The sequence below is a fragment of the Melanotaenia boesemani genome, chromosome 17 (assembly GCF_017639745.1).
Source record: "Melanotaenia boesemani isolate fMelBoe1 chromosome 17, fMelBoe1.pri, whole genome shotgun sequence".
Taxonomy (NCBI): Eukaryota; Metazoa; Chordata; class Actinopteri; order Atheriniformes; family Melanotaeniidae; genus Melanotaenia; species Melanotaenia boesemani.
Window position 1 is genome coordinate 18,015,823 of NC_055698.1, and position 27,381 is coordinate 18,043,203.

At 36.9% G+C, this 27,381-nt stretch overlaps 3 protein-coding genes across 13 annotated transcripts; 1 reads left to right on the forward strand and 2 right to left on the reverse strand.

Moving 5' to 3' along the window:
* Positions 1-1,359: 1,359 nt before the first annotated feature.
* On the forward strand, positions 1,360-15,950 carry ptpn2b (protein tyrosine phosphatase non-receptor type 2b). 6 transcript variants are annotated; one of them, XM_042012356.1, is made up of 10 exons: positions 1,360-1,596; positions 4,749-4,839; positions 4,953-5,053; positions 7,189-7,287; positions 9,262-9,399; positions 9,922-10,131; positions 10,858-11,019; positions 11,540-11,748; positions 12,047-12,142; positions 13,784-13,985. In XM_042012356.1, exons 1-10 carry the CDS (start codon positions 1,510-1,512, stop codon positions 13,806-13,808), a joined length of 1,218 nt encoding a protein of 405 aa, XP_041868290.1. In that variant the 5' UTR covers positions 1,360-1,509; the 3' UTR covers positions 13,809-13,985. The 6 variants fall into 6 exon arrangements, with proteins under 6 accessions (XP_041868290.1, XP_041868287.1, XP_041868289.1 ...); XM_042012353.1 differs by lacking the exon at positions 13,784-13,985 and adding an exon at positions 12,430-13,771; XM_042012355.1 differs by lacking the exon at positions 13,784-13,985 and adding an exon at positions 15,082-15,950 and having other exon boundaries at positions 1,361-1,596; positions 11,540-11,757.
* Positions 15,951-17,658: 1,708 nt separating this feature from the next.
* psmg2 (proteasome (prosome, macropain) assembly chaperone 2) lies at positions 17,659-21,687 on the reverse strand. Its single transcript, XM_041967402.1, has 7 exons — positions 21,496-21,687; positions 20,333-20,504; positions 19,999-20,057; positions 19,747-19,865; positions 19,474-19,653; positions 18,188-18,308; positions 17,659-18,066 (listed from the first exon to the last, which is right to left on the reverse strand). Exons 1-7 carry the CDS (start codon positions 21,550-21,552, stop codon positions 17,983-17,985), a joined length of 792 nt encoding a protein of 263 aa, XP_041823336.1. The 5' UTR covers positions 21,553-21,687; the 3' UTR covers positions 17,659-17,982.
* Positions 21,688-22,127: 440 nt separating this feature from the next.
* zgc:136493 (uncharacterized protein LOC692276 homolog) lies at positions 22,128-26,691 on the reverse strand. Of its 6 annotated transcripts, none has more exons than XM_041967231.1 (7): positions 26,483-26,691; positions 25,972-26,089; positions 23,782-24,160; positions 23,451-23,622; positions 23,100-23,278; positions 22,919-23,015; positions 22,128-22,815 (listed from the first exon to the last, which is right to left on the reverse strand). In XM_041967231.1, the coding sequence occupies exons 2-7, from the start codon at positions 26,086-26,088 to the stop codon at positions 22,650-22,652; spliced, it is 1,110 nt and encodes a 369-aa protein (XP_041823165.1). In that variant the 5' UTR covers position 26,089; positions 26,483-26,691; the 3' UTR covers positions 22,128-22,649. The 6 variants fall into 6 exon arrangements, with proteins under 6 accessions (XP_041823165.1, XP_041823164.1, XP_041823163.1 ...); XM_041967230.1 differs by having other exon boundaries at positions 25,972-26,093; XM_041967229.1 differs by having other exon boundaries at positions 25,972-26,110.
* Positions 26,692-27,381: the final 690 nt, after the last annotated feature.

A 27,381-nucleotide genomic window follows, 5' to 3' on the forward strand; every position in this document is an offset into this window, starting at 1 on the left:
ATGAACAAATCGTTCAATACTCGAGAATCATCCCCACTGACTCATTCAATGACTCATTCCTGCTACCGCTAGCTAGCTAACTGCAGAGCTAACTGAAGAGACCAAACAATATTTCACTATTGTGTTACTGCTATTCTAACTGCACTTGTCAAAATACATCAAGCTAATTAATGTAACTGGGAAAAGCAACAGCTCGTGTTTCCTAACTTTATCATTTTCTTGTTGGACCATCACTACTTCCCTCCCTGCTATGAGCGGTGAATGAAGGAAAAACGCTCAGTACTCAGCTCACAGTAGCCCGTTCTCACTCACAACACAGGAGAATCCCTCCCTTGTTCATGTAGCATCGCTTGACTCAAAAGCAACTCACTCACTCACTCACTCCCTGCCTGAGAGCAACAAATCATACTAGCTTGTAATATCCTGGCACTGACTCCTAGCATGAATGAATCACTAGCTACATACATGGACACTGGATAAAGTGAGCCCTCACATGATTTTCATGATGGACAGTTTTAATATGATCGCAAAGCTTTTGACATGTACATTGTCTACTAGTTTCAAAGAAGAAGGGTTTTCTTTTTTTACTTTGAGCATTTTGACCATCAAAATGCTAAACAATCCGTAGCTCATTCAATTTCTAACAAAAACATTGTCTCCACCACAGTCCCATTCTGTTTTGCTGCTACCATATTTAAAGTCTTACCCATACTTATCTTTCATGTGTGAGGTTATGTGAGTTGTACTGTTAAAGCATTATAATTTTCTTCATTTATATTTAATTTTATGTGAGTGAGAGAAAGAAAAGTACACATTTGACATTTGAGATCTGTTGATCTTTCACTCCTTTTTTTTTGTTCCACAATGAAATTGAATATTTTCCATGTTTCTGTCATCCATTTTAGCGGTATGAATCGTCAAAATGGGAATCATGGGTGCAGATGTAGATTTTTATGCACTCTTTTGGGTAACTGAATCAGTGACTCAAATAACTTATGATCTGATTCACTTTGGTGAGTGACTCATTTAACTCGATTCAGTTAAAAGGATCGAGTTTATCATCACTACAGGGAAAAAACAACAGTGTGTGTGCAGTGTAACATTTTCTGCTTTGTCAAGTCCAAAGCAACACAGAAAGGTACCAGAGATAATTTCTGCCAGCAGACATCTCCAAGACAATATCTTCTTCTAGGTAATTGTTTGTATTTAATAGTAATAATAGTAATAATAAAGAACAAGAAAATAAAGAGAGAAAAAAATTACTGTAACACTGCAATTTTTCTTAGGGATTAATAAAGTATTTTTCATTCATTTCATTTGACAGCTACTGAATGACCCTTAATGACGCATGCGCACACGTCCGGACGACAACTGCAGTAGAGAGATAACGGGCAAACAATCGGCAACAGCTCGCTAGCTCAGGGAAGTAATAAGTCTTTGAGTTGAAGCTCGTGTGACCTAAAAAAGTAATGAGGTAGATAGTCGGATACCCAATAAACATAACTTCTTATGGAGCAGACCGGTGTTGCCACTGTGAGAATGGACCAGGAGTTTGAAGAAATAGATTCAGAAGGCCGGTGGCAAAAACTGTACTCAGTAAGTCTTTTAGCATTGATAGCATAATGCTAGCACGGTTTGTACTTCTAGCGGGCATTTCATTTAGTTGGCTAGCAATTTCTCCAACACAGAGTTCACCACGTTGTTGCCTATTTTGACTTATCATCTTTCTGTTAGTTGTATGGATTGACATCTGTTTGCCAGAACTCATTGTAACACTATTATGATAACGTAATGTTACCTTAAGCTTATGACACTAAGCTTAATCACAGTTTATAAGCTTGTGCCTATAGTTTAAGCTCCGAGTAGCTACATTATTTTTTTCTCTGTTACATTCCGATTTACAAGATTTCAGCGGTAGTTAATCAACAATGCTTTCTGCATTGCTGAAAGTAACTTTGTTTTTCACAATTTTGACAGCTAATTTCCTACGACGCTGAATTTAGCTTCCGATTCGTAGCTTCCGATTCGCCATATGTGTAAAGGGCGATTCCGCTGATTTTTTGTGGGTTTCTAGACCACGCTAGACCAGGTCAGAAACTAAAATATTGACACTATTCAAATCAGGACTGAAATATTGTACACAGTGTGCGGATCTATTAAAACACAGTTTCTGATTTGTGAATCTTTTATTATATTTGTGAAAGTGCAAACGGTCCATTTTATGATTTTTTTTTTGTATCTAGACCACATTAGACCAAATCCCGAACAAAAACTACAGCATTTTGACTCTTCAAACGGACTGAAATAATCGACATAGCATCTAGATTCAAGTAAACACAGTCTGTGATTTGTAAAACATTAATTTGTACTTGGGAAAATGCAAATGAGGCTATTTTTTTATTTACTTTTTTGGCGTTTAGACCACCTTAGACAGGTTCAAATAAAAAACTACAATACTTAGACTCTTCGAATCTGGACTGAAATATTCTACACAGTATATATATTCATTAAAACACAGTTTCTGATTTATGAAACTTTAATTTTATGTGTGAAAACGCAAATGAGGTTAATTTTATGTCTTTTTTTTTGGCATCTAGACCACATTAGACCAGGTTCTGATTAACAACTACAATAATTTCTGTTTTGTGAAACCTTTATCCTGGATTGAACTGCTGTTCTTCAACCTTAGAATTAACCTAGTCAAATGCGTATTTAATAATGTTCTGGTTGACTGTAGAAAACTGACTGAATCTTCAAGAGCTAAAGTAAAGTGATATTAATTAGAGATGGGATTTATGGCTCTTTGGAGGGAGCCGGATCTTGAGGAGCCGTTCCTTTCAAAGAGCCATTCAAAAGACTGGCTCGTTCTCACAATATCTTACAAAATTTCACAATATATAAGAATGACAAACAATCAAAATATGTACCTATATAAAATCTACTATACAAGATTAAAAAATTATAGGAAAAATATAGATTAAAAAAGGATAAACCTGAGCATTCAGCTCAAATTCTAGTAAATGTTTTGGATAGAACTCACAGTATTTGTTTCCAAACAATACTCTCTGCCCATAGATGCGTCACATGAATGGAGCGTGTTGGATATCAGACTTCTATGTCACACGTTATTCATTTTATTTTCATTTTACTCAACTGTACTACTTCTTATTTACTTATTTATTCATTTACTTATTCATTCAGTCATTTTTAGCTGGAAGGGGGGGATTGGGCTTGGTGTGTGTGTGTATATGTGTGTGCGTGTGACTGTGTGAAAGATTTCATTGTTTTTATTCTTATGCTTTTAATCATGTAAAGAACTTTGTGTTGCCTATGGCATGAAAAGCGCTTTATAAAGTTAGATTTGATTTGATTTGATGAAGGCAGTGTCAAAAATTTGTATATAAAAAGAATGGCTCACAAATGAACGGCTCACAGCTGTGAATCGGTTCCCATCGGTCATTTAAGGCAAGGCAGTTTATTTATATAGCACATTTCATGTACAGGACAATTCAAAGTGCTTTACATAAAACAAAGATATTACAGATATTTAGAATAGTGAAAGGCATCAACACATAATCACAATAAAATAATAAATTACATTAAAATGATTAAAAGCAAGATAAGTAAAAAAAAAAAAAAAAAAGTCATTCAAAAGAATCGATTCGTTCATGAACGTCACATCTCTAATATTAATCAAAATATTAAAAGATATAGGACATGCATGTAGTGCACGATGTAGAAATTCTATTGTAGTTCTTGATCAGGACCTGGTCTAATATGGTCTATATGTCAAAAAAATTAATTAAAATTAGCTTCATTTGCATGTTCACAAATGTAATGAAGGAGCCTCCTAATATAATGGTAGAGGAAACACTGCAGCTTATACATTTTCTAAGTTGACAGATTATTTAAAACAAATACCCAGCTGATAAAAAATTTGAAAATAAAGGACCTAAAATAGAAACTGAAAGCAATAAATTTTGTGTTTCACTGGGATTCCATTTAGCCTAATTGTATGAACCTTTTTACACTACAGCCTGTAAACGTGTAAGATTTTGGGGCCTCTCTACTCCTTATATATGCGTATTAACTCACACAGAGAATGAGTTCTCACAAAGACAGAAACTGATCCTGGCAGATCAACGACAAACAAAAAAAAAAGGGGAACCATTACAATGCTAATTAAGAGATACAGAAGGAACCATGACCACTGCTTACTGACCTCACAAGATCCCACTGACACCTCCACTAACAGAAATGTAACTCACCAATTTTTTTCATACCGGGAATAGGATTTACCAGTAGGACTCAGTTATCAGAAATCTGTGGCCGCTCAGACTGTCTGAAAGACGTTACTACCAGCCTCTATTGATTGTGTCTGACAAGAAAAACAAAAAAACAAACAACATATAGTCGCTTGCTATTTAGTTGGAAATTTGCAAGATTAAATTAGCTAAAGGACAACAAAAGAATCCCAAAGAACATTTCAAGGACACTCTTCATTCATAAAAGACTAAGATGAATATCCTTAGCTCAGACTGGCTCCACTATGTAGGGCATGTGCCTAGCTAAGAGTGCCAGTAAATGGGATGGTGCAACAGTGAAACATGGAAGTAAAACTGTGATGATATGTAATAATATTTATAGATGCATTCTGCTAATTTTTAAGAATGCAGGTACACAAATGGTGGAGCTGAAACCCCATAGGTCTGATAATATATGTCCTAAACCCTCTTTCTGTCTCCTAGGAAATCAGGAATCAGTCTCATGAGTGCTCCTACAAAGTTGCAAAGTATCCGGAGAATCGCAACAGAAACAGATACAGAGACGTCAGTCCATGTGGGTAAACATTTACATAAAGTCCATATTCACACTGTGATGTTTCTTCTAACTTTTATCTGTCGGTGCACAATCCATCCTCCCAATAATTTTCTCTACAACGCTGCCTGCAGTTGATCACAGTCGAGTGAAGCTGGAGAACACAGAAAATGATTACATCAATGCAAGTCTGGTAGTGATGGAGGAAGCCCAGAGGAGTTACATATTAACTCAGGCAAGTTAATTTCCACTAGAAACCATAAACCCATATAATAATGATGATGTTTGTAAACAATGTTGCAAAAATTACTCAAATACTTCACTGGCTATTTAGTTATTAAGTTTGCTCTCCTAATAGAAATGTACTAGCTAATTTTATGAAGAGTTTGTTTTGCATACTTTGTGTTGGATTGTGTCAGTGGATAATTGATAAATGCTTGTTTGGTTGATCTAAATAATTTATTTATGACCTAAGCCAATTCATTAGCATAGTAAATGATTAACCTTAAGGTTTTAAGAAAAATCATGGGGGCTCTGTAAAACTTTATTTCTTTTAGTAATATGCAATATTATTATTGAATCATATTGATCAATCGAGTATTTGGAAATCTGATGTTAACAGCACAGTCATATTCTCCACAATTTCTTTAGAACATTAAGAAAATAAAACATCATCTACTCTATTATTAAACCAAAGACAGTCAAATTATATTAGATTTTTTTTACCATCATTGAATTCACAATACCCAAATTAAGACAGCATTGCTTTAGCTCAATGTTCCTGACAGTTTAGGGGTAATAAATGAAAGCTATAATCAAGTAGCATCAATGTGACTTATGTGTCAATGTATTTTGGACAAAGAAGTTGTGAGTAAAGGAAACCTTTTAGTTGACATTGAAATGACCATTACTAAAGAGAAGCAGCAACCTATGGTACAATCAGTCAAATGCAGTCCAGCTCTGACCTGACCTGGTGGTTTCACCACTGTTTGCACCTTGATTCATGTGATCCTAATGTCTCGCATGCATTGTGGGTAAACATCCCATCCTTGACCTCAACCTCAATAAACCAAATGCTTGCAGGGCAGGTCAGTGACACACCTGTGGCCTCAGGCCCACACTTAGTTGTGTTGGACATTGTCCCATGAATTACATTTCATTTAGGATTTATGTTACATTGTCAGTTCATTAGGACATAAAAAAAAACAGCATAGCAGAGTAAATCTCTCAAAATATCCCATAAATAATTTAATTGGTCCAGGGGCGAATGTGATTCAAACCAACTTGCACTGAATTCGTTTTACGTTGCGATTTTCAGAAAAGTAAATTCACCATCACCAGCCGTTCACCAGCAGCTGGTGATGGTGATGTTGCGGTGTATTATGTATTTGGAAATGTTAAGCTGGAAGTCAAAGAACCTGGAGCTAAGATTAAAAAACATTACTGGTTTCATAGGCTGGGATAAAGCCATTTATAAAGCTAAAGTCATCAAAATTGTTCATGAACAGAAATCAAAACATAAATTTTTTTAAACTAATCTAAAAATGTTTTCTCTTGTCTCACACCAAGTCATATTTCTCACTGTGGACTGATTCCTATCTTGCCAATTTGAAGCCACATAGCTTTTCTCAGTTCAGTTTCATAAGACTTTTATTGTAGTTTGTTTATAGCCTTTTAAAATAATTTGACAATAAAGGATTGGACAGCTTGTAGACATTTTTGAGATGTGTTGCTAAAATATCTGAGGCCCACGATCAATAAATTCATCTCTTAATAACTTCCACTGGATTTGTACCAGTAAGTTTAGATGTTTTCAACATAAGTGTGTGCTGCTTTTTCTGAAATGAGTCATCTGTGGTTTGCGAAGGTGTTTCAGAGCCTGTTAACAGCGGTAATATGCAGTCAGAAATTTTTGAATTTGTTGGATTTTTTAAAAAAATATTTTGTGGTTAGTCTTTTAATATATGCAAAGAAAATGGAGTCCTTTATCATGTTTTATAGTAATCATTATTTGTGTTACCTCATTTTGTTGTGTACTTGGGATTTTTTAGTCTTCACTTTTGTACACATTAGTTTTTCTTTGTCATTAAAGTGGCATTTGACATTTTAAGCTATTCATCCTTCAAAATGCAATTATCTCAACTGCATCATAACCTTTAGTTGTCATGACCTTTTCAGTAAATCTCTGTTGCATTAGCACAATAATGGAGACCGTCCTCTGTTTGTTGCTTAGCTCATTTGTCCAGCAGATCTAGTTATTACTAAGGAGAGAGTGATTACACAGAATTGCATTGTAAGGGACTTCCCTCTGACTCTCCCCCCTTCCCATGCTGCACAACTGATCAGTGTTTTTGTGTATTCTGTTCACAGGGGCCGCTCAGGAACACCTGTGGCCACTTGTGGCTTATGATCTGGGAGCAGAAGACCAAAGCAGTCATCATGCTCAACAGGGTCATAGAGAAAGGATCGGTAAACACACATGAAAGAGAGAGAGAGAGAGAGAAAAAAGACAAAGAAAAAGGACATCATGTCTGGCATATGTTTCATTTGTCTGTTGTCTAACACACCCACATGTAGAGGAATGCAGAGATATAAAAAGACCACAGAACAGCTAGTCATACATAGACCACTTTATTCACAGCTACACACCTAAAAAAGTTTAGTATATTAATTTTAAAGAAAGAAAATACAAGTTATGGAATTTATCTTGATCTTTTAAGGGGTTTGTGTCTACATGTGGTTAATGTTTTGCACTGAAAGACCCCCATGACCTCAGGAACAGTATTAATGATGAAAGTCACACCCCCCTTTTGGTCAGTGAGAGAGAAAGGTGTTGACTTGCTTTGTATTGCACAGGTATGTAGTGCAATGTTCATACTTAGCACAAAAATCTAAAGACACAGACCCATAAATGGTTCAGTGTGAAGTTCAGACATTTATATTAAGCTGTGTAGACGCTTTTGTACAATGAAGGCTGGAACAAAACTGTATCACTTCACATCACAGCAGACACATCAGATGATAAAATCATTAGTTCTCAGTCAGGGACTGACCCGCACAAAGCTACTTTGTCTGCAGAGGGATAGCCCACTTAGTCTTTGTTCAGAATCCAGCTGCGCTCATATCCTTATGATACACTTTAATACTGCAAGTCACCATCTTAATATCCTCTTTTATATACAGTATTTGTTGTCTACCTGCATTCCAACATGTTTTTCTTGTGGTGATAAACCTGTTATTTCATAATCAAGGCATGACCGGACAAAGCCACGCAAATCTAAGCCATTCACAGCTCAACCATTTATTACCTGAATTACGCCTGAATCCAGGAATTTCTTTACTACAGGTAGATAGGGATAATTTTGCCATTAGAGCTTAAAAATAATACCCACAATCAGTGGCAAAAAAATAAAATAAAAAAGTGTCTTGGCAGAGATCTGCACTGTTTGTTTGCTTCTGTTTTCATGGAAACAAATCAATCAGATTTGAGGCAACTAAAGTGTGTTTCTCTAACTTAACTGCCACACAGCCTCACTGGTACAGCTAATATTTTGGTTTTGGAAAAGCTCATTTTACATTGTACATGCTGACTGAAACATTATCACTCATCACTTATTTTGGCACCCTACAAAGACTGTTTTGTAAAAGCTAGTTTTTGATTAGACACTGTTTTATACTACCTGAATCACTGAAGCATTACAAAAATGCATAAAATCCTAATTTAATTATCTTACTATAAATGTGCTCTCCGTCTCCAGGCAGCATAACTAGAATTTGGTGTTTTAACAACATTTTCACTGAAGTACAGGATCTGGGTTGACACCCAACCTCCAAACCCCTGTAGTTCCAGTAATTCTGTTATGTGAAGATTAAACAGGCACTCTAAAACTCTTTCAGCCAGACCAGCTGTGACCTCCCTGTTTCTCAGTAAAGCAGCTGGAATGGATCTTGCTGTTTCGTGAGATTCACTCGCTAACTTTTTCTCAGAAATGGAAGATAAAGAGCACCTAGTGAACAGATATTTTTAACCTCACAAGACTCTTTTATGTTGGCCACATCTACGGTTTTTCAGCAGCTTTACAAACTTATCCTGACCAGTTTTGTTACTGTTTCTAAGCAAATTGGTGAAATGTTGGCTGTAGACGTGACCTTTTTATCTATTCTCTATCAAATGTTAAAATGGTTGTACCTTCAGCACAGCACCTATTAACCTAATTTAATTCAAAATGGTTTTTGTGTTACTAAATCAGTGTGCAGGTATTTGGTAACTAGAGAAGACAAAAACATGATAAAATAAAGGACTTGTATCCTCCACATCATTACAGCTTATCAGGGATCAGACTGACAAGCATCTGCTTCTCGTTGGGTATATCTTGGATGGATGTTCATTTTCTTTGAAATATCTTTTTTAATTTTTTGTCTCTTTTAATTTTTTTGTGACAGGAAAAGTGCGCCCAGTACTGGCCCACAGCCGAGGAGAGAGAGATGGCCTTTAGAGACACACATTTCTTGGTCACATTGTTGTCAGAAGACACCAAGTCTTACTACACCACCAGAGTATTGGAGATGCAGAATCTTAATGTAGGCTACTTCATTATTTAAAACATGGAAAATTCCCACTGAACTGCTGTAACCTGAGGGTGACACACCAAGATGACATGACCCTTTTTGATCTAAAGATTCTTAATAGCGAAAACACAATTTTTTGGCATAGATAAGAGTAGTTTGGATGGCATTTTCATGCAGAGTTATATCATCCTACACATGCATGCAATTGGTAATTTTAGTATTCAAGATAAACAATATTAAATTAAAAAAAAAAAAAAAGTTGAATATCAACATTATAATATAGCAAGCATGAAAATTAATTAAGTTCATACTTGCCTTTAAGTGCCCTTCAAGGACTTTTCCAGAGGCTGGTTTATTAAATATCAATACTTGAAACCAACTACTGAAATATTTACCTTGTACACCAGTTAAACACATCTGAAGTAACCTCCCGTAATCACACATTATGATAAATATCAGCCTTGTCAGAGTTAATGCTAATGAGTTTTATCATTTTCATGCTTCTAATGCAGCCTGTTTTGTTTGCTGTCACAGACAGGGGAGAAGAGGGAGATTTACCATTTCCATTATACCACGTGGCCTGATTTTGGTGTTCCTGAGTCCCCAGCATCCTTCCTAAACTTCCTTTTTAAGGTACGGGAGTCTGGAGCATTGGGGGTGGATCATGGACCAGCTGTGGTACACTGCAGTGCTGGAATTGGACGCTCAGGGACGTTTTCATTAGTTGACACATGCCTAGTCCTCGTAAGTGCTGCTTCTTTATCTATCTGATGTCTTTATAATGTTTTCTTTTTAAACCTTTCTATGTGGTTGTGTACAACCAAGGGCTGATATTCAGACAGAGAATTTAGCCTATTACGCAAGGACAGTACATGATATTTGTTTCAGTTTACTTTCAGTCTCTAGTAGCCATGACTTCCTGTACAGTTTGAAAATATATTAATTACATGGTTCATGGAATTTGTTGTTAGTGTTTTCACACCTGGATAAATATGGAAAAAAGAAAATATTAGTGCCTCTTGAAAACTGCCAAAATTTTCAGCCAGCATAAACATTAAGATTACAAGTGTGTCTGAGCATGCCTCAGATTCACATTGTGGAAATCACATGCACGTCATGTGCAGCTGAACACAGACCTACCTTTATGCTTGTGTTGTACACCCAAACATTTCTGCCCTAAGTGCCTGATGACTGCACCAAATCTGTGACAAGATTAAAACACATGCTTGAAAACAGTAAAATTCACAAAAAAAGCATGTTACCTAAGCTGAATTCGTACATTTATGTAGTGATTGTGGCTTTAAAAAAAATAAAACTCTACTGACTTATACTGATATCCTGACTCCATCTGCGTTAAAGGTTTCTTCCATTTAAAAAAATGCAAAACAACACGGGGCATTATGAAATCATACCAAAAAAAAAAAAGATTTTCTTGATTGTTTAGCAAAATAGTTTTTATTTCTTTTGGAGATGGAGAAGCGGAAAGACACTTCTTCAGTGGACATTAAAAGCATCCTGTTGAACATGAGGAAGTACCGCATGGGCCTGATCCAAACTCCTGACCAGCTACGCTTCTCCTACATGGCTGTCCTTGAAGGAGGCAAGTTCATCATGGGAGACTCCTCTGTACAGGTAGCATATTAATCCAGATTTATACTTATTTACTTCATGATTTATGTAGATAACTTTATCATTAATCTTGGTGGCATGTGTAAACAAAATCTGCATTCACATGAGCTTTGACATTCTCTTTGTGTGACTGATCTGTTATTGAAACAGTCTCCGATATGAAACATAATAAAATTATTAGCCTTCCACTTTAAGTACCAGACACGGTTTTATACACCGTAAAATGGTTTTTAGGTCAGATTGAAACTTTGAAACATGATTCTTCTATGTTTTATTTTTTCTGACATAATCTTCTTTTACCATCTTTATCACAGCAGAACCTCCACTGGAACATGATTTTATCAAATGATTTGACTGTTACCAATTATAGACTGTTTCCATAAAACAAAACTAAAAAAGCATTCTGAGTGACCTCTTTGGCAAAACACGAATTTTCAATGTTTTTTAATTATTTTTTTGTATTATTATATCTGGAGAAACTTTTATTTCTCTGTTTATCTTTCCTTTTCCTCTCCCTGCATAGAACCAATGGCGCGAATTATCCAAAGAAGATCAGGCGCCGTCTTCAGAGTCTCCGCCCTCGGCTCAGCCTCAAGCCAGGTGTCCGGTGGAGCGATACAATGGCAGCCAACGAGGAGGTCAGCACGAGGAGGGAGGAGAATACAGACAGGATGGCAAAGTACCTACACAGTCTCCCTGCAAGGAACAGGAGCAGGATGGCAGCACAGCACAGTCAGTACAGTGAGTTGAAGAAACGAAACGCACAATGATTATTGGCCAGAGGTCGTTTTTAGCTGATGATTTGGATAGGCCAGCAGCTAACTACTTTTACAGTCAGCTTGAAATTAAAAAGTTTTAACATCCAGGATTTTTAATTAGACAAATTAATCAAATTTAAGTAATCTTAAAAACTTGATCAGCTATTTGTCAGAATTATCTGAATATGGCCTGCACCATTGTAAACACAAACTACGTCATCTGTAGTTATTAGCAAGAAAGCTGTTTAACAATTTTTCTTCTTTTTGCACAGCAAACGACGCAGAGAAGACAGCATTTCCAAATCCGGCACAGCCAAAACATCCCAAAGCAAGTCCAGGTCAAATGACTCAGAGAGGAAGAGGAAAAGGTGATTTAAATCTTTGGGTTACAACCATTTCTTTCTTAGACAAATCATGAAGCTGCATGCAGCGTGGTATTATTACTTCTTCACACTAAGTGTAGTAGATATGCTATATGTAGATACTGGTTAACACAGACACTTTTCTGTTTGTTCAAAAAAATAAAGCTGCAAACCCAAATCTGAAAAAGTCAAGACAGTATGGAAACTACAACTTTTAAAAAAACCCAGCAGTTTTTAGGTTTACTTTAACATAAACAAGGGACATCCTTTAATATACATCTGTTTTGTTTCAGCCCTGCAACACTTTCCACACCAAAGTTGGGCCAGTAAAGATTTTACCACTTTGTAACGTTGATGTTACGGCATTGACGATACCAATGAACTGTTTTACGTGTTTTTTTTTTTTTCTTTTCAAAATCCTCCACAAATTCCTCACTTCAAGCAGAATGTTGTTTTGTATGGTCTATTTGGAATACTGATTGTTTTCAGCAAGACACAAACTGCAGCTCTGAGATAGTCCATCCTGCCTGCCTTCAAGTCCAAAAATTCATCAGCCTCTCAGCACAATGTTAACATAAGCACAGTAAAGTTTAAATGGCATTTGTAAATATAGCTTCATATTGTAGTTCTTGACAAAGTTTTCCCAAAGGAATCCCTTGTTCTGGTTACATCTATTATTATTGATTAGATAGGCTTCTAAGGGTTCTTAATGCAGTGACTTGCGAAGGGTCGGAAATCAAAGGTGTCCGACTCAGTCTTGCAACTTTGCCATTTACACACTTCTCATAGTTTCTCCAGGTTTCCTGAATGGTTTAATGATGTTATGGACTGTAGAGAGAGAAATATCTAAATCCCTTCTGAATTTTCTTTGAGAACAACAGTTCAATGATTTTCTCTTATATGTTGGCAATCTGGAGATTCCAGTCTTTCATAGCTACTGCTTTTGTAACAAATCACGATTCTCCTTTTTAAAACAACATAATTTTATTTATTATTTTAATTTCTGTCCCTAAATTGGCCTCGAAGTGGATGTTTACTTACTAACAAGTTAAGTAGATGACAGAGGTTTGTAATTTCTATAAATTAAATGCAGAATACACTGCTTTCCACATGTTCCATAAAGTCTCAACTTTTTTGGGGGGGGTGTATATGTGTAAAAATATACATGTTCAAAAATTGCAGCACCATTTTCTCTTTTATAATCCTTTAAATGGATGAAAAAACCTTTTTCCTGTACAATGCCTTTTAAAGAGATGTTAAAGAAAACCTTTTTTAAGCAAGATTTCTTTTAAACCCACTGACAGAAGGAAGTCAGTACAGGCTTTTTTAGTGCTTAATTCAACCTTTGAATACCGAAGCAATGCAGACTCTTTTTTTCTTTTGCTTTTTTATTTCCTTTCCACTCTCCTCCCATCATTCTCTGGCATGTAGTGTGACAAAGTCTAGCTAAATGACTTCTTTCCTCTGTTGCTTTAAAGGCCGACAGACCTGATAAAGCACTTCTCTCTGATGACAGTGCACCTTCCAAGTCATTTCTGAGAAACCTTCCTTTGTTGTGTGATTATGTCAGTGTCATTTCAGCAATACGGTCGAAAGTGCACCCTTTCTGATTAGGTCTCACTCTGCTGTTGTGGTTTTTCTGGACAGTTTGGGGTGTATTTGCTGCACATGACAAGAGCTGACCTGTCTGGTGGGGAGTAGCCTATCTTTACCCCCCTCTGAGACAACAACAACAACCACGAAGAGCACATTTAGAGGAAGAAGTTTGCCTACCGCTTTAGAAAAAAAAAAAAAAAAGAAAGAACGCCCACTCTTGTACCTGGAGGTGTGTGTGTGTGTGTGTGTGTACTTGCTGTCTGCAGTGTTTTGTTTCTGTTGGGCTTCTGATCTTGTGATTTGCTTGGCTCTTGTGGTTTGGAGTTGTGTTAATTGTGACTGCACTCTAGCATGGCGTGTGTACGTGTGAACACTTCTTTGAAACTGAAATGTCAGGTGCAGCTGAAACGATGCAAAATGCAAATTTATGTTGTGCATCATATTCAAATTTGGTGGCAGAGTTGATCTGTGTGTTCAGTAATGAAAGACAGTACACAATAAGGAGCTGATAGTCAAAGCCCACTGCATTGTAAGTAAAAGTAGTTTTGACTTTTGTATGCAAATGAGATCTCTGAGACAGCACATGGAGTCATGATTGTCACTTATGAAGTTGCTCAGTAATAAATGTGTAATGAAATGCTTTCGACCCATCACATCAAGTTGGTTTCTCTAAGGTTTGTTGCATGTTACTTTTGGTGGTTTAACCTTTCTGATATGAGGACTTCAACTTTGTCCAGAATCTTGGCATGGTGCCTTTCCTCTTAGGTTTGGTTTGGTTGTTACAATCTTGAGTTTAAATGTTTGAATTTTGTCTAGGAAAATTATGGGCATCATTTAAACTACATCCCGATAGGTAATTTTAACTGTTTTTCTTTGAAGGATAAACTAGATATGTACCCCAAATTACTAAATTTTCAATGAATATTTCAGTATCGATTTGCACACCACAGCTGTCATAACTACGTAAGTAATCCAAACTCCTTGGAGACAGAGCTTGCTTTATGCGACATGATCGGATCCAGTGATGTTCTTGAATGCTCTGCAGTGCTGAATGGAGTTATTTCTGCTTACAACTAAGATCCTCTGAAGACGCTGTGACTTGTTGCTTTTTAATAATTTCAGCTGCTTTTGCTGCATTGATTATCTGACTTTATATGATCAATGTTTCAAGATATTTCCTGAAGCTCCTTTTGGCCACTTTTCATTTCCTTTTGCAATTCATGTTGAATCCTTGACCAAGTTACTGGATCTTGGCATGAGTTGTTATTGTTTGTTTTTAATCATACCAAAGCTTCTACAGAGAGGAGAAAAGTTGTTTGAATTCTGCTCAATTTTGTGTCTTATGACAGGGTGAAAACCAGTGACTGCTAATCGTCTCCACCAGCAGCTACATGACTACAGCTCCGGCACAAAGCCAGCACCGGCAGGGAACTTCAGCTCACTCTGACCTCTCTGTTCTTCCTCCACAACTCCAACCCAATCTTCCTCACCTCTTCGTTGCTTTTTTTTTTTTTTGTCTATTTTTTTTTTCTTTTTTTGCTGCCTGGCCAAAGTGCATTTTTTTAGCACTGCACACCTCATCATTCTTCCCTTTTGTTAGCAGCAGTTGCCTCCGAGCCCCTCCTCAGCTTTCCAGATTCTTCTCATCCTCTCTGAACTGTTTACAGATGACACTTTGACATTCTCTGAAGACAAACACACCAGCGCTTTACCCCCAGACCACCCCGCAGCCACTGTTAGCACAGCATTAAAGATCTTTTTTTTTTTCCTTGCAGCTTTCCCTGTTTTTTGTGCTTATTTGCATTCATGAAATTTGTGACATGACTGAAAATAGGGGCTATGCATTGCCAATTTCAAATGCTGTTCATATGTGTATTTTTGGAAAACATTTTTCAGAGGCAAAAATAAAAATGTTCTATTTTTTATAAAAAAGAAAACTTTACTTGGAAGTTTTTCAGGTGACGTGGGGTTGGTATCATGACAAACACTGCTTCCTCCCACAATTATTACAGTGGCATGAAATGTTTCCATGATGTACATAGTACTATTTTTAAAAAAGATGTGAATAAAAGACATATTTTTTGCTTGTAAAAACAAAGAGCTTATGTTACAGATCTGAATACAGCAGACAGCTCTTAAACTTGTTCTCCTTTTGAAATGAATTTGTCTTAAGTTTCCTTCTTGTCTCCAATAAAACCAGTATCACCTAGTTTACATATGAAAGTGTATTTGTTTTTCTTACTTAACCTGTTAGGTGATTCATCATTAGCTGCACCTTTTCCCTTTCTTTTGGAATGCTGCATAAATAGAAAGTTGGAACAGGGGCAATGAAATCCTGGAAGAGGAGTTGGCACATTGTAAGACGGAAGATCACGTCCGAGAATCAGGAATAATCTCAAAGCTGAAAGCCAAAACTGGAAGCTCATGATCTTTGTCCCTCAAATAGTACTGAATTTAAAACGGGCATGATTCTCTACTGGACGTCACTGCATGGGCTCAGGAACACTTCTATGAATCACCGACCAAATGAGCACAGTTTGTTGCACAATCCACAAATGCAATTTAAAGCTCTGTCATAAAAAGAACCTCTATGTGAACACGGTCCAGAAATGCTGCCATCTTCTCTGTACCAAATGTCCTGAGCCAAAATGGGGAAGTATTCTGTGGTCAAATGAGTCAAAAGTTTAAAATCAATATGAAAACCATGGACTCTTATGTCCTGCAGACCAGAGAGGAACGGGGAACCATCCAGCAGCTTGTTATTAGTACCTCAAGATAAAAATACTGACCTGAAATATTTATCAGGATATTAGATGAGAGGAAAAAAGACTTGTGTTAAAGCAGCATTTGTTTAGGTTTAAATTACTGGATGTAGGAATAGCCACTGAATATTTACTTTGTATGTTAGCCAGTGTGAAAAAGAAACATAAGAGATAAAAATCATGGCCTACAACAATATACAATATTCCTTTCTGAGAGATGTTTTTATATTTTAGTTTAGTTGCATCTGCGTATGTTTTTCCCCAGTGGAACTGAACCTAAATAAAACTCAATACTTTATTATATCCACCGGTATTTCAACCCACATGATACAGTTTTAATAAAGTTAAATATCAAATCAGTAGACTAAGATTCCAGCTTCCAAACTGACACTGGGAGTAATTTTCTCCTGTGCTGCTTCTTTCTCCTGTTCCCTTTTTTTGGAAAGATTTTTTGCATTTCTCATACTCTTGCACAAGAACCTCTTGCTCCAATAGAGTGAAATAACTAGCATGCTTTTTGTCAGCAGTTGCCATGGCGAATACAGGTATCAGAGCTAGATTCAGTTAGTTGAACCTGCTTTCTGGAACAGGTCTCTGGTGTCCTCATTTCCCAGACAGCTTTTGAAAGAAGGGGGGGGATGCTACACAATAGTAAACATCCTCCTGTTCCAACTTTTTTAAGATGGGTTGCTGCCATCAAATTCAAAATGAGCTAATATCTAATATGTCTCAGTTTAACCTTCTGATTTGTTTATATTCTATTGAGAATAAAGGCAATAGATTGACACTTGAGTAAAATGATTTTTAATTAAGGGTTTGTGCATTTTAGTATATAAAGTGCTAAACTATGTTATTGCTCCATGTTTTTTTTTTTTGTTTTTTTTAAATGCCGTCAGCACATTCCTTTCCCACAACCAGCCTACGCAGAAACTAGCCAAAACAATGATGCAGACTGAAGGGGAAAACCATGAACTTGGCAATCAGCTTAGTAACTGAATAAGAGAGTTGTCCTGCCGTTACCACAGTGCGAGTTGTAGAGGGGAATCATATTACTCAGAGGCTGGACTACCAGGAATACAGGATGGCGCCTGGCCAAGCGTTTTCAGTTAAGTGGGTGGAGGCAGTATCCAGTGAGTGAAACAAACTCTTTGAGATGAGGACATGTGAATTCCCATGACAATCTTTTATTGGAAAATATTCAAATACTATAATATAGTACATCAGAAGTGCTTGTTTAGGAGGTCAATTCCTGTAATCATGGCACATGTGAAGATAAATGTGAAAAACAGGAAGAATGGAGATTGTTATTGTGAGGGGCTTATACGACCACATTTCATATCCTGACCTGGTTAATTCAACATGAAGCTGTCTGAATATAAGTTTTTATTTAGACTGAACATTTGTTGCTTTAAAGTATTTTTTAAATTGTATGTATCACAAACTATTTATAGCATCAAAATAAAATAAAAAAAACAACAGAAATGTGAATCAGAACAGTGCAGGAGGGATGCCACTTCCAAACAGGAGATTCCAGGAAGCAGGAATCTTCCACTTGCTGTTAGGCTCTTGGCTCTGAAATGGGAGCACATATTTGTAACTTTAAACTCTCAACTGCACCTCATCAGCCTTAACATAACACAGTTCTCTTAAGTCTAAGTTTACAGGAAAGTGGTTATTCAGGGCTTTTACTCACCTGGTTGTCCAGCAGATGGAGCCAGTCGTTGAGATGGTTGACGAGGGTGAAGGCATCTGGGATGTTGTCGCCTTCTGAGCAGAAGAGCAGCAGCACCGCTAGCGGGAGATCCTCTTTGCAACTAAACACACATCCCAGCACATGTGATCAGACACAAAGAAGCATCTGATAATAAACGTTTCTTCAATGAGAAGACAGAAGTGCATTTTGTTCTTTCCTTGTGATCTCATCATGAATGTAAAGTATGTTAGCCCTACATAAAGGTAGAAAACACCCATATCCTGTAGATGTAACTGAGCAAGATACAATTCTGAACAAAGCTTTAAGAATTATGACAAAAAATGTGGAACACGTTGAACTATCACACATGCAAATATTTGGTTCACACAGAATGAACAATTGAGATGAGTGAGACTAAATCTGTGGAGTTGTAAATAAAAATGACAGAACTGTTACTAATTTTGCAGAGAAGGGAGCTGCAACTATTTTTTACTTAACATTAGAGAAGCTAGATACATCTTTCTATTTTCTACCACATATGTGCAGGTACAGGTACATCACAGCAGGCACAGCACCAATCTACTGCTCCTTTCTCTAAATGCTTTATCTTCCAGCCCTCGACGCAACAACTCATCCATAACCCACAGCAGGCAACATACCTTCCAGACCAGCTTAGGGGTTGTAATTCTAAACCAAACCACTACAGCTGACTTTAACCAATCCAAGTCAGTGTTACAGGCACCGATTGATGAAGTCAGCAGGACCACGTCATCTGCACATAAAGCCAATCCTAAACACATCAGACACCTTCAAATCCTCAAAATCCTGGCCATAAGAGTTATGAACTGAATCTATGTCTGACTCAGTGCTGGCTTACAGCAGTGAGCTAACTATTGCCTTCAGAGATAACCTTGAAAAGATGGCCAGAGGAAGAGTCATGTCCTCTGCGGTTGGACAAAATCTATGCTTTAAAGGAGAAAGTGAAAGTCCAAATCACAGTGATACTCTTGAACCCAAAACTCATTTGATGAATATACTCCCCAACACCCTGACAAATATCATGACAGTTTGACTAAGAAGTATGTGTGATATACCTAGAGTAAGAACATCTCCTCTGCTCCCGTTCTTAAAAACAGTAATCACAATCCCATCCCAGAATCACCAGCCAAACCTCCGCAGGACATTAATAAAACAAGTTTTATCAGGACAGTAAAAAAGTTTTAAGGAGCCCAGTCTAGTTCTAAATGTCTTCCGTGTTTTCAATGGCTTCATGTCTTTCTGTCTACCTGTCTGTGTATAGTCCTTTGGTGATGCCTGCTCCTGGTATGTAGAGCCAAGGCTTTGCATTGGCGTCTGTTAGTTCAGGAAAAGCCGGCAGTTGCTCCATCTCCCTCCATCCCAGCTCCTTCAGAGCATCTGCACTCATCTTTAGCAGAGACGGGGTGACCAGGTACCTCAGAGGAGTGCTAACATACATGCATGCACGCAGTTGTTAATACACAAGCTGATTATTAATAGCTAAAGCAAGATAAATACATAGATGGTGAGGACATGATTACCCTTGCAGCTGCTGGTCGTCCCTCTGATATGCATGGCTGCTGGACAGAACCACTATCCTGGAAAAGCCACTGGCTTTGATCCAAGACACGAGCTGCTGACGGAACTTTTTGGACTTTGTCTGCCGTAAAAACCAAAGTTGGAGATGTTAATTGAATAGTACCACATTCGTTCCCGTCCGATATGATTAAATCATATCTCAGCTAAATAACAAGCAGAATAAAACCATGCTGGTGCAGCCAATTGTGATTTACCTGAATAATTGGTGCTCTGATCTGAAGAACTGCCAGCTTCAGTTCTGCTGAAGTGTAAACTATACATGACAGATGGTGGTAAGATAGACTTCATTTTAAAAAAGATATATTTTAATTTCAAAACAGAAAAAAAAAAAAACATTACACATGACCTAAAGTCATTGTGGTCTCAGTTTTTACAAAATTACAGGACCTGCTCAGTCTTCATTTTTGACCTCTGTTAACAACTCTGTTTCTTCAACACAAACAAATTTAACTTCTGATCAGTACAAGCAGGCTTGCATGACATTAGTCGAACAGACACAACACATAGATTCTAATCAGATGAGACTACCTTCTGCAGGAGTGTGCAGCACCTCAGCGTCCTCTTTGCAGGTGGTGTATGGGTTGTTCCCTGCCATCGGGATGAGACAGTCTGTGTGTATGTAGCCCACTCTACTCATGTTGAGAGTGGAAACAATGAGGTCGACTGCCAGTTGACCCACATTACCGACAGCCACTGCTGGCTGGAGGGAATAATTATTTATTTATTTATTATTTTAAATGACAACAAGAGTTAGATTAAAAGAGTTTTATGCAAATATGCTGCGCTTTGCAAGGTTTCAGCTCCTCATATGTGTAAATGGACTGCATTTTTATTTGAACAAATAAAATGCAGTCCATTTACACCATATATTGTTCAAACTCAGAAGAGGAATGTATCCAAGTATATTTACTCAATGTTTTCATTTTCATAATAATTTCGCACTTTGCAATAATGTACCTGATATCTTCCGAATTTCAACAAACCAAATAGTTAATTTCTCAAAAAATAAAATTATCAGCAGGTTTTTCACAATGAAGATTATCAACAGATAAGATAATTAAAAAAAAAAAATCAGCTCAACTGACTCAAACAACAAACTTATTCTTTTACATTAATACACAGACAATAAAATTATATCTAATATGTATGTTTTTTCCATGTAGTGTTGTTTTATAATGTTAGTGTTTTGTTAACCAAACCAAGATTCGATTAAATCTGTTGATTTATCTTAACTAAGCTATTATTTATTATGAAGTGGCTTGTATGAATACAGACTGGATGACAATTAATTGATTGCATGTTAAGTGCCCCTGATATGACGTTATTGTGAATTGGCAAATAAAGCTGAAGTGAGCTGAAGACTACCCCACTAACACCAGTTGGGTACTGAGGTTACTGAGGAAACTACTTAATAATAACAAAATAATTACTTATAGAAACAGTAACATGCCGTGTACATGTTAATGCATCCGTACTAATTACATAAGGATTTAATTTCCAGGTATGATAGCATCGGTTTCCTTTTTTCATCCAGTCTCTGACGTTTATTCATATTTTGTTTATACATGCACTCTGGTCTTTTTTTCATATTATAATGTCAACAAAATCCTAAATCAGATTAATGGACAGCGCAAAATAGAAACAACTCAAATGTTGCAAAGGATTACACCGGCATAAATCCACAAACTCACCATGACGAGGGTGAAATTCTTTAAGACGGGCGGTGCGTCTTCTGAAGAGATGAACATGGTGATGTCCGGCGAACAAACGCAAAAATAAACAGTTGTGCAGTAAAATAGATAAATGTAGCTACCTACAAAAAATTTGAACCTTTCGTTTTCACTTAAAGTTTCATGCCTGTTGTGTTGAGGACCTTCTTGGCTGTCGATTATTGATGATTAAAACAAATTTAGGGTTTCGTTAAGTGCCTGAATAAAATGCAGCAATAACTCTTAATTTATTTTAAAAACTGATATAAAATAAATATTTACTGCGATTGTTGTTAATTGTATTTATTAGTTCTGTATGCATCCTATTTACGCTATTGTTAAAAATGATAACTGATTTTGTTTTTATAATCAGGCAACCAAACGGTCAAATAGCAGCTCTGCAAAGATTAAGTTGCGCGTTAGAGATCGTCAACCCACATTACCCTATATCTTGTAAAGAAAGAAAGAAAGAAAAGAAAGAAAAGAAAGAAAGAAATAATTTATATTTTGTTTTTAAGAGTTAGAGAAAGACATTTAAGAGGTTAAAGGAAAACTATCAGATGAACATTTAAATCAAATGTGACAATAAATGAGATCATTGTCATAATACAATAGCTATGACATTTATTGATCATGAAAAAAATGGGGCACCATAATGAGAATTTTAATAAAATTGTGGACTGGAATTTAGCAAAATGCAATAAATTAATACAATTACAACAGAAGTCTTGTGGCTACAGCAAGAGTAGCATATTCAATTAATAAATACAAGGTCCATGCATCGATTATAAATCATCTGCAGTTTTGTACCATTACAAGAACAGATGCTGAGTGTCTGCCTTTCTAAAAATCTTTTTTTCCAATTTTTCTAGCTGATGTTAGAGATTAAAGACGGTGCACTAATCTGAAAACAGTAGAAAGAAACAAGAATATTTTGATTGCTTTATTATCCAGTAAAACTAAATTCTTTATTAGAAAAGTCATATTTACTGTCAGCAATTATATCTTTAGTTGTCATTACTGACAAACTGCCACAATTGTGAATTTTTTGCAGCTTGGGGCATCCATGTTGACTATCTAAGATGCAACCAACCAGATAAAAACAGGTGTATGGTCCTCAGTACCAACAGATAAGGTCAATGCAGTAATTTCGGTTTGACTTCGTTGGGAACAGAAAGACCTTTCACAGCAGCCACTGCATTTTCTACCATCCGCTGCACCATCCTTCTTGTGGTGGTATACGTGTTGGTCCCGACATGAGGAGTGATCAGCACATTGGGTAGACTGAGGAGAGGGTGATCCCTACACAAACCAAGTACTTACAGTTAATTTTCGCATTCCATACAGCTGTATGTTCAGACTGGTAAACAGGTTATGGGTGTTGGTGTTTTCATAGAGATGGTACCTGGGTAAAGGTTCAGGGTGGGTCACATCTAAAGCTGCTGCTCGGATTCCTCCAGACTGCAGAGCTTTGACTAAAGCCCCCTGGTCCACAACCAAACCTGAGACATATGACAAGACAACATCAGAGAAACAAATGACTGCTTCTGAATAAGTAATATTGGCAGGGGAGGCTTTACTCCCACCTCTGCTGACATTGATCAGTGTTGCTGTGGGTTTCATGAGGGACAACTCTCTGTGGCTGATCAAGCCTGTGGTCTCTGAGGTCAGACTGACTACCAGCATGACAAAGTCCGACTCTTTCAGCAGGTCATCTATGTTCTTGCAGTAAATTGCCCCCAACGCCTGCTCATCTTCAACACTCCTGAGCAACAGCAAGAAAGAAGCTTTGCATAAAAACTGTTTTGATTATTCATTGTGTTAAATATGTTTTAGATTTCTGGCTTCATTAGCAATTCACACATCACTGCAGAATGCAGTACTGGATAATATGAAAGACATTTTTCTACTTAAGGGAATTGTGTCCTCGCTTTTACCTTCTGCTTCTGTTGTGATAAAGGATCTTCATATCAAAGCCTTTGCTTCTCTGAGCGATTTTGTATCCAATGTGTCCCATTCCAATAATCCCCAAAGTCGACCCTGTGACTTCAACTCCCATCAGGCTTTGAGGTATGTGGGTGGTCTTGGGATCAACAGCTACTAGGTGACCTAGAAGGAGACAAAATAAAACGTTATATTTAGTTGGAAAGTACATTACATAAAAACTGTCCATAATAAAGCAGTATGAAAATTACTTGTGAGATTATTTATTATGACAAATAAAAATCTTGAGTTAGTTAATTATAGTTTAGGCTCATCTTATCTCACCCTCAACAATCTTCCGTGCTGATGCCAGAAGCAAACCCATGGCGATATCTGCAGTTGCATCACTCACCACGCCGGGCGTGTTGGTCACCTTCACACCAAGACTGTTGATGTACGGCACATCCAGGTGGTCGATACCCACTCCCCCGTTGGCGACCACTTTCAGCGATGGCAGGGAACTCAGCAGCGAAGGCTCAGCTGCAGGACAGCAGTTCCAGACAAACAGGGCCTGGATTTTTGGGCCATGCAGGACGGGGTTTTGTAGAAAGTCTTTGTTGGAGATGATGTTGAAGTGTTGTTTCATAATATTGGTGCAATCTTCAAGGTAACCCTCCCCGCCCACCTCTGAGATCAGAGCCCATGGTGTGTTCTCTGCCATCATCTGGTGGAGTTAGGTACAGGAATTACTGACAGGCCTACTGGAAATGTATCAATCTTTCTTTTTATTTTTACTTTACAAAATTATTCACCTTCTGCCAAGTTGCTAACAATAAAACCAATGAAAGTTACCTGGAATAACTAATTATTTTCAAAAAAAGGCATCTGTCAAAGGGTGTCAATTACAAGACAGCAAGTCAATGGTTAGTTCTTGAAGTTGATGTGTTGGAAGCGGGAAAAATATGCAGCAAGAATACAAGAATGGGACAACTTTGACATGGACCAGATATGAGAAGCTGGGTCAGAGCATCTTATGGAGACTCAGGATACATTGGAGCAATTATAATGAACATATAGGCCTCAAAACTGGACCATGTATATGGAAAACATATGGAGGCTACCTATGAATTTTACAGGACAGACTCTTATGAAGTCCATACCTTGACAGGTCAGACTGTTTGGGTAGCAGGAAGGGGACCTGTACAATATATAGTAGGTGGTTTTAATGCTTTGGTTGATCTCTCTCTCTCTCTCTCTCTCTCTCTCTCTCTCTATATATATATATATATATATATATATATATATCTATATATATATATATATTCGGCCTTAAGTGTGCATATAATCCAAACTGTAATTAAGCTACGATTGATTATTTACTAGTAATACACAAGCAAACGTGCATAGAGGGAGAGACATGTCATCAAAGACCAAAAATCTTCTTGTAGTATTTATTTATAATCCCTCTGTGAACATGTACTAACTGATAACACCTCATTTCATCACAGAATAGAATAGAATAGAATAGAATAGAATAGAATAGAATAGAATGCCTTTCATCACATCATTTCATCACAGCAGCTCATCTTTACTGGTTGTTCTTTAAATATTAACCAGGAACACATCTGAAGGTTGCATGTGAGTCATGAGGAATAAGCATAAAAATCTACAAAACCTGGAAACTGACTTGAGTCTACTTACAAGTGCTTGTTGTTTTGACTTCCTGCCGTTCGTGAAACAGGAAGTACTTAAAGAGTTTAGAAGGCTTCAGAATAAGAGCTTTTAAACAAACAGGTCTCCAGACATACTTTTAACTGTTTTCACCTCCAGTAATAATTATTACAGTAATGAAGATGGAAAACAAAGATTATTATTCATACATAAAATGATCTTTTAAACAGTGAAATGTGTGCAGATCTGGTCACAGGTTGAACATATTAATCTACAGCTACAGGTGGAAGTGGACTTTGATCAAGACATTTTTTCTCCAATGCTAGAATAAATTTTAACAGGCAGCCATTATTGTTACTTTCATCCAGGTACATTTTTCTATATATCACACAAGTATATATACAAATACAGTATATACAGATCACATACTGTATGTTGCAAAAATATTACCCTATATGCACATAAAAACTGAATTCTAAGGGCAACATTTCTTAAATCGAGGGGTCATATGTTTGTTTGTTTTCTGACTAAATTTTTCCTGTGAAGTTTTTGTGTAAGAGAATTTTGCTTCCATTTAACTGTTCCTCATCCTCTCCATCCACAAAGCAGCAGGAAGAAGTGCAGTGGTCAACCAAATGGAAGGTTGTGGTTGAATTCTTGGCTATCCCAACTTTATCCCTGGGAAAGACACTGAACCCCACATTGCCGCCAATAGTATGTATTAGTATACAGAAAAAGCAAAAAATATGTATACCAAGGAATGCTGTGTGCATGACTGGATGAATGTGGCATGTAGTGAGTGGCCAAACAGCTAGAAAAGCTCAATCCAGTCTATTTATCATTTAAATTCAAACCATAAAATACCTTCTTCTGTTCCAGACGATGCACAGATCTATGCAGATTTCTCTCATTAACAAGCCGGGATGTTTGTGCTGGGGCCCACCGTTTTCTCAAGCAGCGGACAAAGCCAAGGCATCGCATTCTAGCTGACAAGTCACTGATACTGTAAGTTATATAGTTATTTATTGTTATATATTCTAACTCTCTAAAAAATGTATTAAAACACATGAAAAGTGTGGGCAGAATTGAGTAAATAATCAGCAGCTGATGTTGGTTGGATGTACAAGAGACAGTACCCAAAAGGGATAAAATATTTGTTATATTTTAGCTACATGTGCATATATTTGTTTAAAAATTTCTTGAAAGTCCACTTGTTGGATTTTAGTGAATAAATGATTACCACACACGTAAAGGTCAACTATACAGAATAAAAGTATGGATACTCAGAAAAAAAATTCATAAACAAATGGCAAAGTAATAAATACTTTAAGCTGGATCAACATTTTACATCATGGTAAGACAGAGCAACTCTCACCTTTTCAGTTACACTTAATCTCAGTCCTGTTGTTTCCTGAGCCTGGACTACAAACAAGCAAGAAAAGAGCTAAAGAAACACTGAATCTAGATGAGCATTAAACAGACTAAACTTAACTTGAAGTTGGTCTTAAAGCTGCACAGTGGGCCATCTACTCCTTCAGGCATAGAGTAGGGAGGAGGGAAAGAATTCATTAAGCGCAATGACCGGACAGGCTAAGCTCTGGGGTGGTGATTGGAGCAAAAAACTGAGCGATCAAAGGTCGTGAACTACCCCAGTGTCCATAAAGAGACAGTACATGTCACTGATTATACTTGGTTCAGTTATTTTTCCAGTCACTTCTTCTCATACTTCATCATCTTTCCTTCAAATTCAGCCGGAATTTCAGCGTTGGGTATATAAAACTACTAATCCCAGAAGGGGAAAATAAGCACACTGTAGCAGAAAATAATAATTGGAAGAGCAGTATGATTTGAAAGATGGGGTAAATGTAACTTATATTCGTAACTGTTGCAAACTAGTAAGAAAAATGTAAAAAAGAAACATATAAAATATTTAATCAATCCTGAAAAGATACAAAAGAAAAGAAAAATACGCTTATCACATGCATCCCAATATGCAAATCTAAACAATAACAAATTGTTGTAAAAAAAAGAGAAGACAGCAGAACAGGAAGGGAGGAAAATGTTGCAGAAACCACAAAACAAGCAGTTGACATGATAAAAGGAAACCGCTTGTGACACCTGCAAAGCGAAGCAGGCAGCTGATCACAAGAAACACTGTGAGCGAGTCAAGTTGTTCATTAGTATTAAAAAATTACTTATTCCCAGTTGCTATTGACAGAAACAAACTCCACTAATGGAAACATTTACGATTTAGTCAGCATGCAAACTGAATCT